Below are 12,009 nucleotides of genomic sequence, written 5' to 3'. Positions count from 1 at the left end.
TTCCTTAAATATAGCTAGTAATTCCATGGGTTTTGCTGACTGATATTCTAGTGAGCACTTCTTCCCTAGCATGACTGCTGTATGTTTGCAAGTATAAAAGAAATGATATTCTTCTTTTTCTTGGACTAGAGCTATTTTTATATTTGAAATAAAGATGAGCACAAGAGGTGTTGTCTGTCTTAATGTAAGAGAGTTAATTGCTTATCGTTGGGCTGCTCATGTTAGAGTAGAAAATAGGGTAACATTACTATTTTGAGGATAGTATTACTGTAGCTGAACTGAGGTGAAGGCTGAACCTGTGAGGCATTGGTAGGAGAATGTTTAGATTAAGGTGAGAGTTAGATCTTGTATGATCTTTGGAGTTGGAGGAATGTTCAGAGAGGGTTGTTTGGATGGGGGAGAGATATAAGGAAGTGCTACAAGATAAGCCTTGATTAGAGTTAGAATTAGGATTGCTGGACACTGATGAGCTAGTTGGGCTGTGGCACGTCTGAAGTAGTATCATAAAATGGCTTAAATTGGAAGAAACTTTATTGATTTTCTATTTCTGACACTCCTGTCATGGGCAAGGTTGTCACCCACCATCTCAGACTGCCCAGGATTCCATCTAACCTGGCCTTAAATTCCTCCAGAAATGGGTCTACAACTTCTCTGGGGCAACCTGTTCCAGTGCCTCACCCTCCTGAGTAAAAAATTTCTTCCAAATTTCTAACCTGAATCTCTTTTAGTGTAAAGCCATTCCTCCCTGTCCTATCTTTATCAGATTGTGTAAAAAAGTTGTCTCCCTCCTGCTTGTAAGCTTACTTCAAACACTGGAATACTGCAATGAGGTTTCCCAGGAGCCTTCTCTTCTCCAGGCTAAAGAAGCCCAGCTTCCTCAACCTTTCTTCATAGGAGAAGTGCTCCAGACCTTTGATCATCTTTGTGGTCCTCCTCTGAACCTGCTCCAATTGCTTTGCATCCTTCCTGTATGGGGTGCCCCCAGTTTGGACACAGTACACTGCATGGGGCTTTACAGAGGCAAATAAGCTTATAGAATAAGCTTAGAGTCAGGATTGTAAGGAGTACACAGAAGCTACTGGCTTGAAATATAAGGTAAATAAAGATTAAATCTGCTGGCAAGAATTTCTTTGCTTGGAAGGTCCTATGGTTAGAGTTTCAGGCTCCAGCCACCAGTGATCTTGTGGATATTCTGAGCCTTATTAAGATTGGTGGGACTGTATTACATTTAAAATTAAGGTTTGGGTTAGAACTTGTCCTAATCAGTGTTCAATAGCTGCACCATTGTGCTTGATTTGGGACCAAGACTGGAAGGGCTGGAAGTGGATCACTGAAGGTGGTCCTGAGGATTAAGGGTTGACATCTGGTAGGTGAGATTCCCAGAAGTGTTGGAGAAGGAGTTGACATGCTGTGAAATGCCTGTTTAATTTAAGTTGGTTCCAGCATGGGTTGCTGGGCAAACCTTCGAGCTGTGAGTAGCATACTTATTGTAGTAAAAATGGCAAAGTGTCATGAACTGGGTTCAGTGTTTTGTGACCAGCATACTTTTAAGAATGCTTTGCATGGATATATAAAGTGTATTTATACTAGAGTCAGAACTTGGTAGCTGCTGTACTACTTATATATCAATTTATCAGCATGGAAAGTATCTGGAAAGCTAAAACATGCCATCAAGGTACTAAATTGGTACTGGGAAATATCCCTCTTTATTTTTCCACTGAAGTCTTGACTTTAGCTATTCTGTATCTTTCTCTGCCCAAGTTATACAAGAGAGGCATAATTATTCCACTGTTACTGGCTTCAGAAGTCTCTTGGGACCAGAGAAACCTACTGTGAGTTAGGAAAATGCAGCAGCTTCTTTAAGTTTCAAAAATAATTGCTCAAGTCATTAATCTTCAGAAAAAATTGTAAACATAGTTCCGTACTTTCCTCCACCCTCTCATTGTTTGTACAAAATCCCTTCTACAATGAAAATCAGACCCCAAAATTTTAATATATATATGTTTATGTATATATATGTTTGAGATCCTTATAGAATGCCTGTAGCTTGATAATTTTTCTAATAGTTAATGTGATGGATGGTGTTACACATAAGGTTACAGACACAAGATGCTATATATAGAAAGCAAAGAATTATAGCCCCTTTTCATTAATGCTCTCCTTCTGTCTTAATTTTATTTCAGGTGGAGGTGGTGCAGAGAATACATTAAGTGCTCAAAGCACAGAGGATAGAAACCTGCACCAGGTAGATCTTTACAGTCCCCTTGTTGATTTGGTACTGAGCTTATGGACTTCTAGCAGTCTTCAGTAGACTAGAACAGACAACTGCTTAAGAAATGTGTTTCAAAACCAGCACATAATATACTAGATGTTATATATCCAGCAGAGGCTGGATGAAGCAGGATGACATTCAACATTGTGGCAAGCAGTTTGATAAATTGTTGCTGACCCCTGATAGTAATTACTGTCATCTGCAGTTTTGTGAACATGCATGACAGAGGCAGTCAGCTTTCTCTCCTGCACAGTGGTTCTTACTGAGTTTTTGCATGTTTTTGCTACAGAGGTGGTTTACAAAAAAATGGTACGTTAGTGCCTCTCTGTACTTTCAGAAACCTGGCTAAAACAAGCAGAAGTTGCCTGTTGCACAGTACTTGTTGCCTGGCTGGTAACACTTGGATAGCTTGTATCTGTGCAATAAGTTGTTTTTATTAGGTTAAAATAGGAAAAAGTTAGGGAACCTCTACCTTGGACAGGATTGCAGATAAGACAGTTCAGCATGAAAAAACTAAAGCACCAAAGGAAATATTTGCTAAACACGAATAAAGCAGAAGAATGAATTTGGTGAAATGTACCAAAAGATTTCTCTGCCCGGAGAAGTTGTGGAGTCTCCTCTGGAGACGTCGGCCTGGATGCCTACATGTGCAACCTGATCTAGGGAACCTGCTGTGGCCAGTGGAGTTGGACTCGATGATCACTAGAGGTCCCTTCCAGTCCCTACAATTCTGTGATGGTGTGATACAATACAGTTCTTCAGGGTTTTGGAGCCAGAAAACTGAATGGGGAAAAAAAAACCCACAAAAAATGAGCATTAAAAAAATGTGAATACCTGTTATTGATATTGCAGAGGCTAGAGCCAAGGCTAAAACTACTCAGAAGTAATTTCAATCAGAAAGAATAAACACAATAAGTATTTATTTTCTTTTTGTCCATCTACATACCAAGGAACGAATACGGGGAAAACTTAATTCCCTGGTGTTGGTCCTAACAATGGACATCACTGTTATTGTTTCCAATTGTAATTGTTGCATTCCAGTTAAAGTTGTATGAAAACTGAGCTTAGTAAATCAGACAGAATTGCAACAGAAAAACTGCAGAAGGACAGAAATGACAGTAGCTCAGCAAATTCTGTTGTAATAGAGATGATCACTAGACTTTGTTGTTCTGCATCATTGGTACCTGAATAAAAAATGTCTGTACAGCTTTCTGAGACTACTGATTTAACAGAACATGATTCTCATTTGATTCTTGTTTTGACTTCCTCTCAAAAGGGTGATCACTAAGTAATGGTGGTAGTATGACTAGACAGGAATCTAAATACTGATATGAGTCTATCTTCAGAACAAATAATTTCTTTGCAAAACTTACCAAATCAAGTTAAATCTATTGTTGATGGAAACAAAATTAATAGAGCTACTCTGATTTTTGTAACTTTCTTTGGCTTTGTGTTCAAGGGTTCCTTACAAATTGATGAGTCAGAACTAGCGTGTGCAAATCTTACTGATTCAGGCAGCACAGACATAATGCAACAGACTATTGAAAATGAGGTGCAAATGGATGATGGAACCAGCTGCATGGAATGCATTCTTAAAGTAAATACAGAAACACTCCTTGTGCATGAGCTTTTTGCGACTTCTAGTGAAGTGAGTTCTTCTAGAAGTCCTTCTAATTCTATTGATGATGTACTGAACAACAATGAACAAAAGGCTCTACAACCAGAAACAAGAGTGGATATCCTGCTTAATGCAGAACAAAGCACTGGAAGATGTCACATGAAGGAAGCTAAAGATGCTCATAGTTTAGAGATATTGTTCAGAGCTTTACAACTCCATGACAAGAAAATATATCAAATTAAACGGAAGAGACAAGATCTTAAGGACACCAACTCAAAGTCAGGTTTGTATTTCAGTATTTATACAGAGAAGAAGTCTCCTTATTCATTTCAAAAGGTGCAAAATACATTGAAAAAAACTACTCAGGAAACAAGGGCTATATTTTATTTCAAAATAGTCATTTTATCAATTGGCTGTAAGCATTCTATGTACTTTATTTAAAGTGAAAAACAACAACAACAACAAAAAAAACACCATACCTGTGGTTTTCCAGAGAATGTACCATAAATGGCAAAAAACATGTAATATGTTCTGATACAGTCTACAATGCCACATTAATTATTTGGTCATTTTTGCTTTGTATTTTAGGAGCTATTTTAGATCAAAATTCCCATTGAATTTATCAAAATATGACCACTGTGTTTGTTAATTAGAATAAGATTCGTAAGCACCTTAATTTTTTTTAGGAACATGAATCCATAAAAGTCTTATTATCACAAAAGAATCTTTGAACTGTTTTGGATTTAATATCATTATGTTTGCATACAGTGAAGAGTGGATAAAGTATTATGCTAGAGTATCTATAGCTTGTTACTCAGTAAAGAGTTAAGTGATGTTAAAATCAAAATTACCATCTAGTCCAGGACAAGCTACCTCTGCAGTAACCCATTCAATTTTTAAAAATTCAAGTTATTTTTTTGGACTGACAGATAAAGGAAGATTTTCTGGAATGGATGGAACAGAAGGCACAGAAAAGAATAAAGAAAGAAGTGAAAAGAGCAACGTGCTCTTGCAGTTCTCTGAAGTAGAAGTCCAAGCGAAAAAATTAAGGTTAGACCCACAAGAGACAAGACAAAAGACAGACTTGTGTTTTAGTGTAAGGAAAAACGAGCTTTCGTCTACTCATTCAAAATTCAATCAAGCATCAGCAGAGCAAACAACTAAGAAATCAGGTAAAAAGTTAATATTTTGTGAAAAAAGTGTAGTTTTTATTTCCCAGACATATGGGTAGAAAGCTTCTTGTAATATAGGAGGGAAAGCATGGAAAAGTATGAATAGCATACTCAACAAATAATCTAGTCATTTCCAAATACTTGAAATATTGCCAGAACTTACTCATTTTTACAAAATAGATGTTCTTGCTCTGTTTCATTTGTTGCATTTGTCAGTCTTTTTTTTGTTGTGTTAACTGATAGAACACAGAGTCATAAGTAAGATTTTTAAATAAGACTAAATTGGTCCCTTATTAACTATGCCACTTAACTGAGAGCTAAAGATTATGCTAAGTTGGTCTTCCATGAAGTATTTTATGCATCACAAATCAAATAAAGGTTGGCTTTCTGTAAATTTGGCACACGTATATGCATTTCCATTTATTATTTCTGTTTCTGTCTTTTCTCACAAGAGCTGCATTTTTTTGGATGACTTTGGTCTGGATGCTGACTATCCTTAATATGTTAAACTAAGGAATCACCACCCAATCTCTGATTCTTCATTCATGACATTGTTCATATCATGACAAAAATTAACCAGTAAACCATGCAAAGTTCTTGCTGATCTTTTCTCTTTGATAGTCACAAGCTTCTTGATTTTTTTTTTTTCTCTTGAGTTGTACAGAATGCTGTTTCCTCTTTCTCTCTCAGATGGTTACTAATTTTCAATCCTTCTCAAGTTTCTGTTGACTTGAGTTTCTGGAGCAAGGTCTTGTATTCTGTTGGAAGTGAAGGAGTAGATGAAAAGAAATAGGTGCTTCTTGCTGCTTGCTGTGATCCAGTATTTGGTGGTGTCAGTATGTAGCTTTCCTATCTCTAGACTACGTCCTTCTCTTGTATGAATCCCTTTTTATATCATTCATGGACATTGCACATTCGATGCATGTCGCTATCTGCTTTTAATTATTGCAGGAATAAATAATGAACGTGGAAATCATTCATTTCCCTATTAATGTCCTTTTCTGCATCTCTTATGCTTCTGCTCAATACTTATAGTGGGGTAAATGGGATGTTTTTTCCTTTACATTTTTTACTTCCTCAGCAAAATAAAGTAGATGGGATAATGTTTTATAGCTTGCAAAGTTTTCAGATATTTTTGCCTTTAACTGGCTTTTGTATCCTTTCTGATTGTTCAGTGTCCCAGTGACTTCCCTTATATTATTCCATTCTTGAATGAAAATTTCCTGTTCCTAGATGATCGTATGCACAGTACTACTTCAGTCTAATCAGTCACCTGTTAGGCTCTTAGCATTCCTATTCTGCTTACAGAAAATGAGGGCACAAACAGCTTGCTTTTCTTATAGTCTGGCCTGTGAAAAGAATTACTCATAGACCAGTAGTGAACTATTCAAGTGCCTGTTTAAAGAAGCTGTTGAAATATTGCAGCCTATTCAAACCTAACTGTTGGCTACTCTAGCCTCTCCGCCTTTTCTTTTCTCATGCAATCACTGGATTACATATCTGCCAAGGTCCTAATCTTTCCTGCTTATGAGTCACCAGGCAATGTACTTAATGGGGAACTTTGATTCACATACCATTGTTTAATTATGCTATTTCAAATGCTTCCTAGCAAGCATGAAGAATAGTGTTGTGCATGGCAACTTAACTGGAAAACGTTTCAAATATTTCTGTTCACTTGCAGCCTTTATTACTAAGCGTTGTTGACTTAATGGGCTGTTGTGCACCTTTTTTCTCCCCTATATCTCTAAAAAGAGTCCCTAGGATACTGTTTCATGAATAAAGGGGGTGGGAGGGAGGGAAGCAGAAAGTAAATGATTACTTTGGGAGTTCATACTCAGAAGCTTGTAAACAAAATACAATATGTTATTTTACAGAAGTATAGGTCTCAGGCTAGTGGAGAAAAATTTCAATAATGTGCCCCTTCTGCATGCTCTTTAATCAAAGTTTTCATTTGAAAAATAGTTTTTAGCTCCTTTGGTTGTCCATACAGTGGCCCAAGTGCACCCATTGCAAAGTTGGCCCCAGAAATGCTGTCTGACAGATTATAATAGCCAATGTAGAGCTCTGTGCTGTCATGGTCTGTATGCAGTAGGACCTGCACAACTTTAAAGTTAGTGTGGATACATCCTCACTACATGTCTGTCTTTTATATAGTGGCAGTATGTCTTTCTGTGCTTTCTAACACTCCTGCATGACAGACTCAGTAGTTTACCTTAAATTCATTACCTTAAATGAAACCTTGGAAAAATATTTTTTCTGGAAGATGGGAAGAACCTAAAGCAAGGCAGCTGTCAAATCATGGAAGATATTTGATAGTAATTAATACTGATAGCTGGAAATATTTGAGAAGACAGCTTGTCTGATGAGAAGAGGAAACATTTGGGATGCAGGAACTAATTGTTCATATAAATAATTAAAAAGAAAGCACGGCGAAGAATTGAAAAATATTTTTTACTTTCCTTTTTTTTTTTTTAATAAATTCCGTATTTTTAAGAAATAAGGAAAAGAAATGAATGATTATTATTATTATTTTTAAATATAATGGCATAGTATTAAAGCATTGAGAACAATAGTAGAAAAAAAAGGTTAAAATGCATGGTAGAACTTTTGAAATTTAACACACTGTGACACAGACATGCATGTCTGTTTTGTTGCAGTTTGCTGGAGAAGGTCATCGTTACTTTGTATACAGAATTAATACTTTTTAGATATATTCCTTTATATTTCTTCCAGTTCTGTGTCTGTTACCTGAAGCCTGGGAATTAGGATCTATTTCATGAGCATATGATACTTTTAAAAGTAGATATTGTTTGTTTTGTGAACCAGTAAGAGAAGGATTAAACAAAAATTATTTACAAGTGCTTTACAAGTTTAATTAAAAGGTAGTTAAGCTATGCCACTTGACATTAGTCAAAGATTTGTAATCAGTTTACAGGACTTTGTCACACCACAGCTGTAAAAATACCTACCATAGAAATCTGCGTCCTCTCTGATACAGAATCCAGAATGGAAAAGTGGTAATGGTTGTCTTCACTTTTAAATGCATTCTTAAATACCTTTTCTGTATATTTTGTATATTTGGCAGGCAGGCATGGTAAATTATAAGAAATTAGTGGAGAAATGCGACATACTTCCTACCTCTGTATAGTATAAAACTCTTCAACCTTGTTACCTTTCCTGTTCATCTGTAATCATCAAATCATAGAATGGCTTGGATTTCAAGGGACTGTAGAGACCATCCACTTCCAGTCCTCTTGACATGAGCAGGGTTGCCAATCACAAGATTGGGCTGCCCGGGGACCCATCCAGCCTGGCTTTGAACATCTCCAAGGGCAGACTGGCATCCATACTTCTCTCAGCAACCTGTTCCTGTGCCTTACAACCCTCTGAGTAAAGAATTTCTGCCTAACATTTAATTTAAGTCTCCCCTCTTTTAGTTTAAAACCATTCCTCCTTGTCTTATCAATAATCTCGTACTCTTCTTAAGTCATCTAGATCTGAACTGTAAATGTTTTGACACTTAGTTTATCCACATCATGTTGATGTTATTTTCTAAACTTTTGATGTAGTCGATATTACTGAATAATTAAGGCTATGTTATTGCACAAGTTTACACTAATTCAAATTAGTTACGAAGCTTGATTCCTTGTTTAAAAGGAAGCATTTTTTTTGTTGCTAATAGGCATCAAGTATGTGTTGTAGAATATTATTTATCTACCAGAAATGAAGGTATAATTTTACATGTATATAATGTAGAGTAGTGTATATAATGTAAAATAAAAGAAGACTTTATGTTACTTGTATTACAGCACCTGAGACGAAAAAGAGAAAGAAGAAAAGTGCAAAAGGAGAAACTGAGCTTCATATTGCTGCTAGGAGGGGAAATTTATCTTTGGTGAAAACTCTGATATCATCTGGAATTCCTGTAAATGAACAGGACAATGCAGGTTTGAGGACTGCTTTCTTATGAATTTGTTTTAGATGTAATTTGGTATCATTTACAGTCTATATGGTCTTACACAGTTTCATGTAAATTTAATATAGTTTTGGAATCTAGATTTATTTTTGTGACTCTTGAAGCTATTCAATCATAATGCTATAGAAAACAGCTTCTCTTTGTCATTGTTACTTATTTATTAAATAAATACAGTTCATTTGGATTTTTAATTTTTTTCTTATATTTTTTCAAATATTTCTATAACAATTTTAAATAACACAGGAATTATTGGAAATACACTGCATATGTGCTTATAAAGGTATACATATATCCACACATTCCTTATGTACAAGCATTTAAACAAAACCCTTATAGTGATGGGGTATATGATAAACTGTGGAACAGAGTGATACACTCTTTTGTCTTTATGGCAGCTTGAAATTAATTTTTTCTCTCTTGATGGGTGAGGCTATTGGTAAGAAAAATTGTTCATGCATGTATCAATTTAGGATTTTATTCCAAAATTCTTAATTGAGGAAAGAGGAAGTCATTTTATTAGTACAAGCGGTTTGTGAACCTCTGGATTTGTGTCTCAGCATGGAGCAATGCAACCTTTCCCTCAGCAGGGACAATAATCGAGTCATTTTCCTCTATTGATGAGTAGATCACAGGAGAGTGTATGTAAGTTGTGATGTGTGAGACCTTACAACCATTATTAAATTTTGTTGAATGACCAGTGCCCATGAAAGATCAGGGGTAGCTGATGCGTATGTACATGAATATATATCTTTGCATGAAACACAGTCACATGTATCTTATTTCCTTGGGAGCAGTTCTAAAAATCATTTGCTTAAATTCTTTCTACTCGCTTTTTAATTGCTTTTTTGTTTGTTTCTTGTATTATTTTTAGTAGTTAAATAGAAAATATCTTTCTGGTTGATGTTGGATATATTTTTCTCTGAAGTAGCTGAATTCATGGGACATAATTTACCTTAGTAATTCAAGATGATTCTATTTGAGATTAGTCTTAAAGACTAGAAGTCCAGTGTTTATTTTACAGAAAATCTTACACTAAAATGTGTAGTTGCTAGTTAATGGTTTCTGTGAATGTTGTACATGTCATCCTGCTTTGTTTAGGTTGGACAGCAATTCATGAAGCTTCTGCTGGTGGATTTACTGAAGTGATCTCAGAATTACTGAAAGCTGGTGCTGATGTTAACAGCAGAGGTCTGGATGGTATTTTGCCAATACATGATGCTGTTTATATCAATTCTTTGGAGGTATGTTTTTCTTGTAAATTACATTACCTGAGTCTAATTTCCAGTATTGGGCCAACAAAGTAAAATAGTGGTTTAAATATGAAAATTCTAAAGTTCCTAGTACAATGTTAACGTATATTTGAATTCAGGAAGTAAATCAGTGTTCTCTGAGTCAATGAAAATTAAAAGAATTATTTTTCAGAAGTGACAGTTGAGACTGTACAGTTAATTGACATTTTCAGTCCACTGTATACAAATCTGAAAAGTACAGTAGCAACCAATGTTGAGAAAAAAATCTTTTCCAGTTAATGAAAAAATAGTTGATTATTGAACAATAGACTTAGTTCTTTTCTCTTGTTGTGTTTTGTTGTGGGTTTTTTTTTCATTTACAGTGTCTAAAATGAGTAAAAGAAGTATCAGGTTTAGCAGTTAAAAATACCTTGTCATATTTTTTCCCTTTTGTAAATTTTTTCTTACCCATTCTTCGTTCCCATTTAAAAATATTTCCATTTAGTGTTAAATAAAATCCAACTTGATTTAAACTTTAAGAGTGTAGGAGAGAAGGTGAGCTCTTTTCAGTTGACAAAGGGAATGATACGTTTGCAGGACTGCTTAACATTGCTTGTCTCTAACAGTGGTTAACAGCTCGTCCCTAATGTGGAGCTCTTCAGTGGTTATATGTAAAACTAACTTAGGAAGTTGAACAAGTGGAGAACTAGTCATCTAAAAACAAGGCTTTCTTTAGGAGAGCCTGCTGAACCTGTTTAAGAACTGTGCCACCATAAGGAAAGGAGTAGACCAGGCTGCTTATCAGGAGTAGTAGAAGCTGAACACTACTCCAGCATGGACTGGGATAGGTAGCCGTGGAAATGGGAACATTTGGATTCCCCCAGGCTGGAAAGTCCTAAATGACTGGGAATTCCTCATACCATAGACTAGGTTTTTGTTACTTGCATGGTAAAGAAATTTAGTTGAGGAATGTGCTTTGGATCCATGCAGAATTGGTGAAATAAACACACTCCTCAAGGAGACAGCCAAATGTCTGCCTTTTATTTGAATGAACAAATAAGTAAAATGTTTTGGCACAGTGAGCCCCAAGGAATTGAGCATAAGCAGATGATGCCAGATTGACTCTAACTTACGCTCTATTCCTATCAAAATAGCTGATTTTCCATCTCATTTATCTTACCTGTGAGGCATCCCGTTTATCTTTTCTGTGGGGCAAGATAAAATGGAAGAGGTGATTTCACTGTGTTAGTACTTTCCTCTCAATAGGATTCTTGAAAACGTGTAAATATTGTCTAGTATTTGTAGGGGAAACCAGTACAGAAGATTCTGTCACTACTCTAGAAACGGCACAGCAGATTTTGAACTTCCATATTCTTCCTAATATTGAACAGTAAGAAAATTAGAAAAGCTAAATATGAAAAATCATACATGATCATTTCTTATGATCTGAATTTTAAAGGGTATATAATTCCATCAATGCCACAAATCTCTTTTCCACATTTTAAAATTAAGTATACATAAAAGTGATTTGGATTTTGGAAAGGAAAAAAAAAATATTAGTGCATATAATTGAAGAATAAAACCACTATTAAATATCCGAGGAAACAACCCGTTTCGCACTTCGTTCATAGTTCACCTTTTTTTAAAAAAAATTTAGGTCTGTGATGTTTTGTAACTGCTGTATGTAACACTAGCACAGGCAAGGCAAGTTACAACAAAAAGTTGTAAATTATATGTGTATT

General features: G+C 35.6%; 1 protein-coding gene across 10 annotated transcripts in view; it reads left to right on the top strand.

Annotated features, from left to right (window-relative positions):
• ANKRD31 (ankyrin repeat domain 31) overlaps positions 1-12,009 on the top strand; it is a 56,468-nt gene that overhangs the window by 23,425 nt on the left and 21,034 nt on the right. For 9 of the 10 annotated variants that reach the window (XR_016462316.1, XR_016462315.1, XM_090132669.1 and 6 more), the window contains 5 exons: positions 2,184-2,245; positions 3,732-4,173; positions 4,820-5,062; positions 8,872-9,009; positions 10,137-10,279. Coding sequence is in view for 8 of the 10 variants with exons in the window: in XM_090132669.1 (XP_089988795.1) it covers positions 2,184-2,245; positions 3,732-4,173; positions 4,820-5,062; positions 8,872-9,009; positions 10,137-10,279 (1,028 nt within the window). In the remaining 2 variants the exon portion in view is untranslated. The remainder of the gene's footprint in view (positions 1-2,183; positions 2,246-3,731; positions 4,174-4,819; positions 5,063-8,871; positions 9,010-10,136; positions 10,280-12,009) is intronic. The other variant, XM_090132671.1, reaches the window with a different exon arrangement.

Source organism: Phasianus colchicus, chromosome Z (assembly GCF_987193195.1).
Source record: "Phasianus colchicus chromosome Z, bPhaCol1.hap1.1, whole genome shotgun sequence".
NCBI lineage: Eukaryota > Metazoa > Chordata > Aves > Galliformes > Phasianidae > Phasianus > Phasianus colchicus.
Note: the sequence above shows the minus strand (reverse complement) of the source record. Positions and strands in the feature narration are given on the sequence as shown.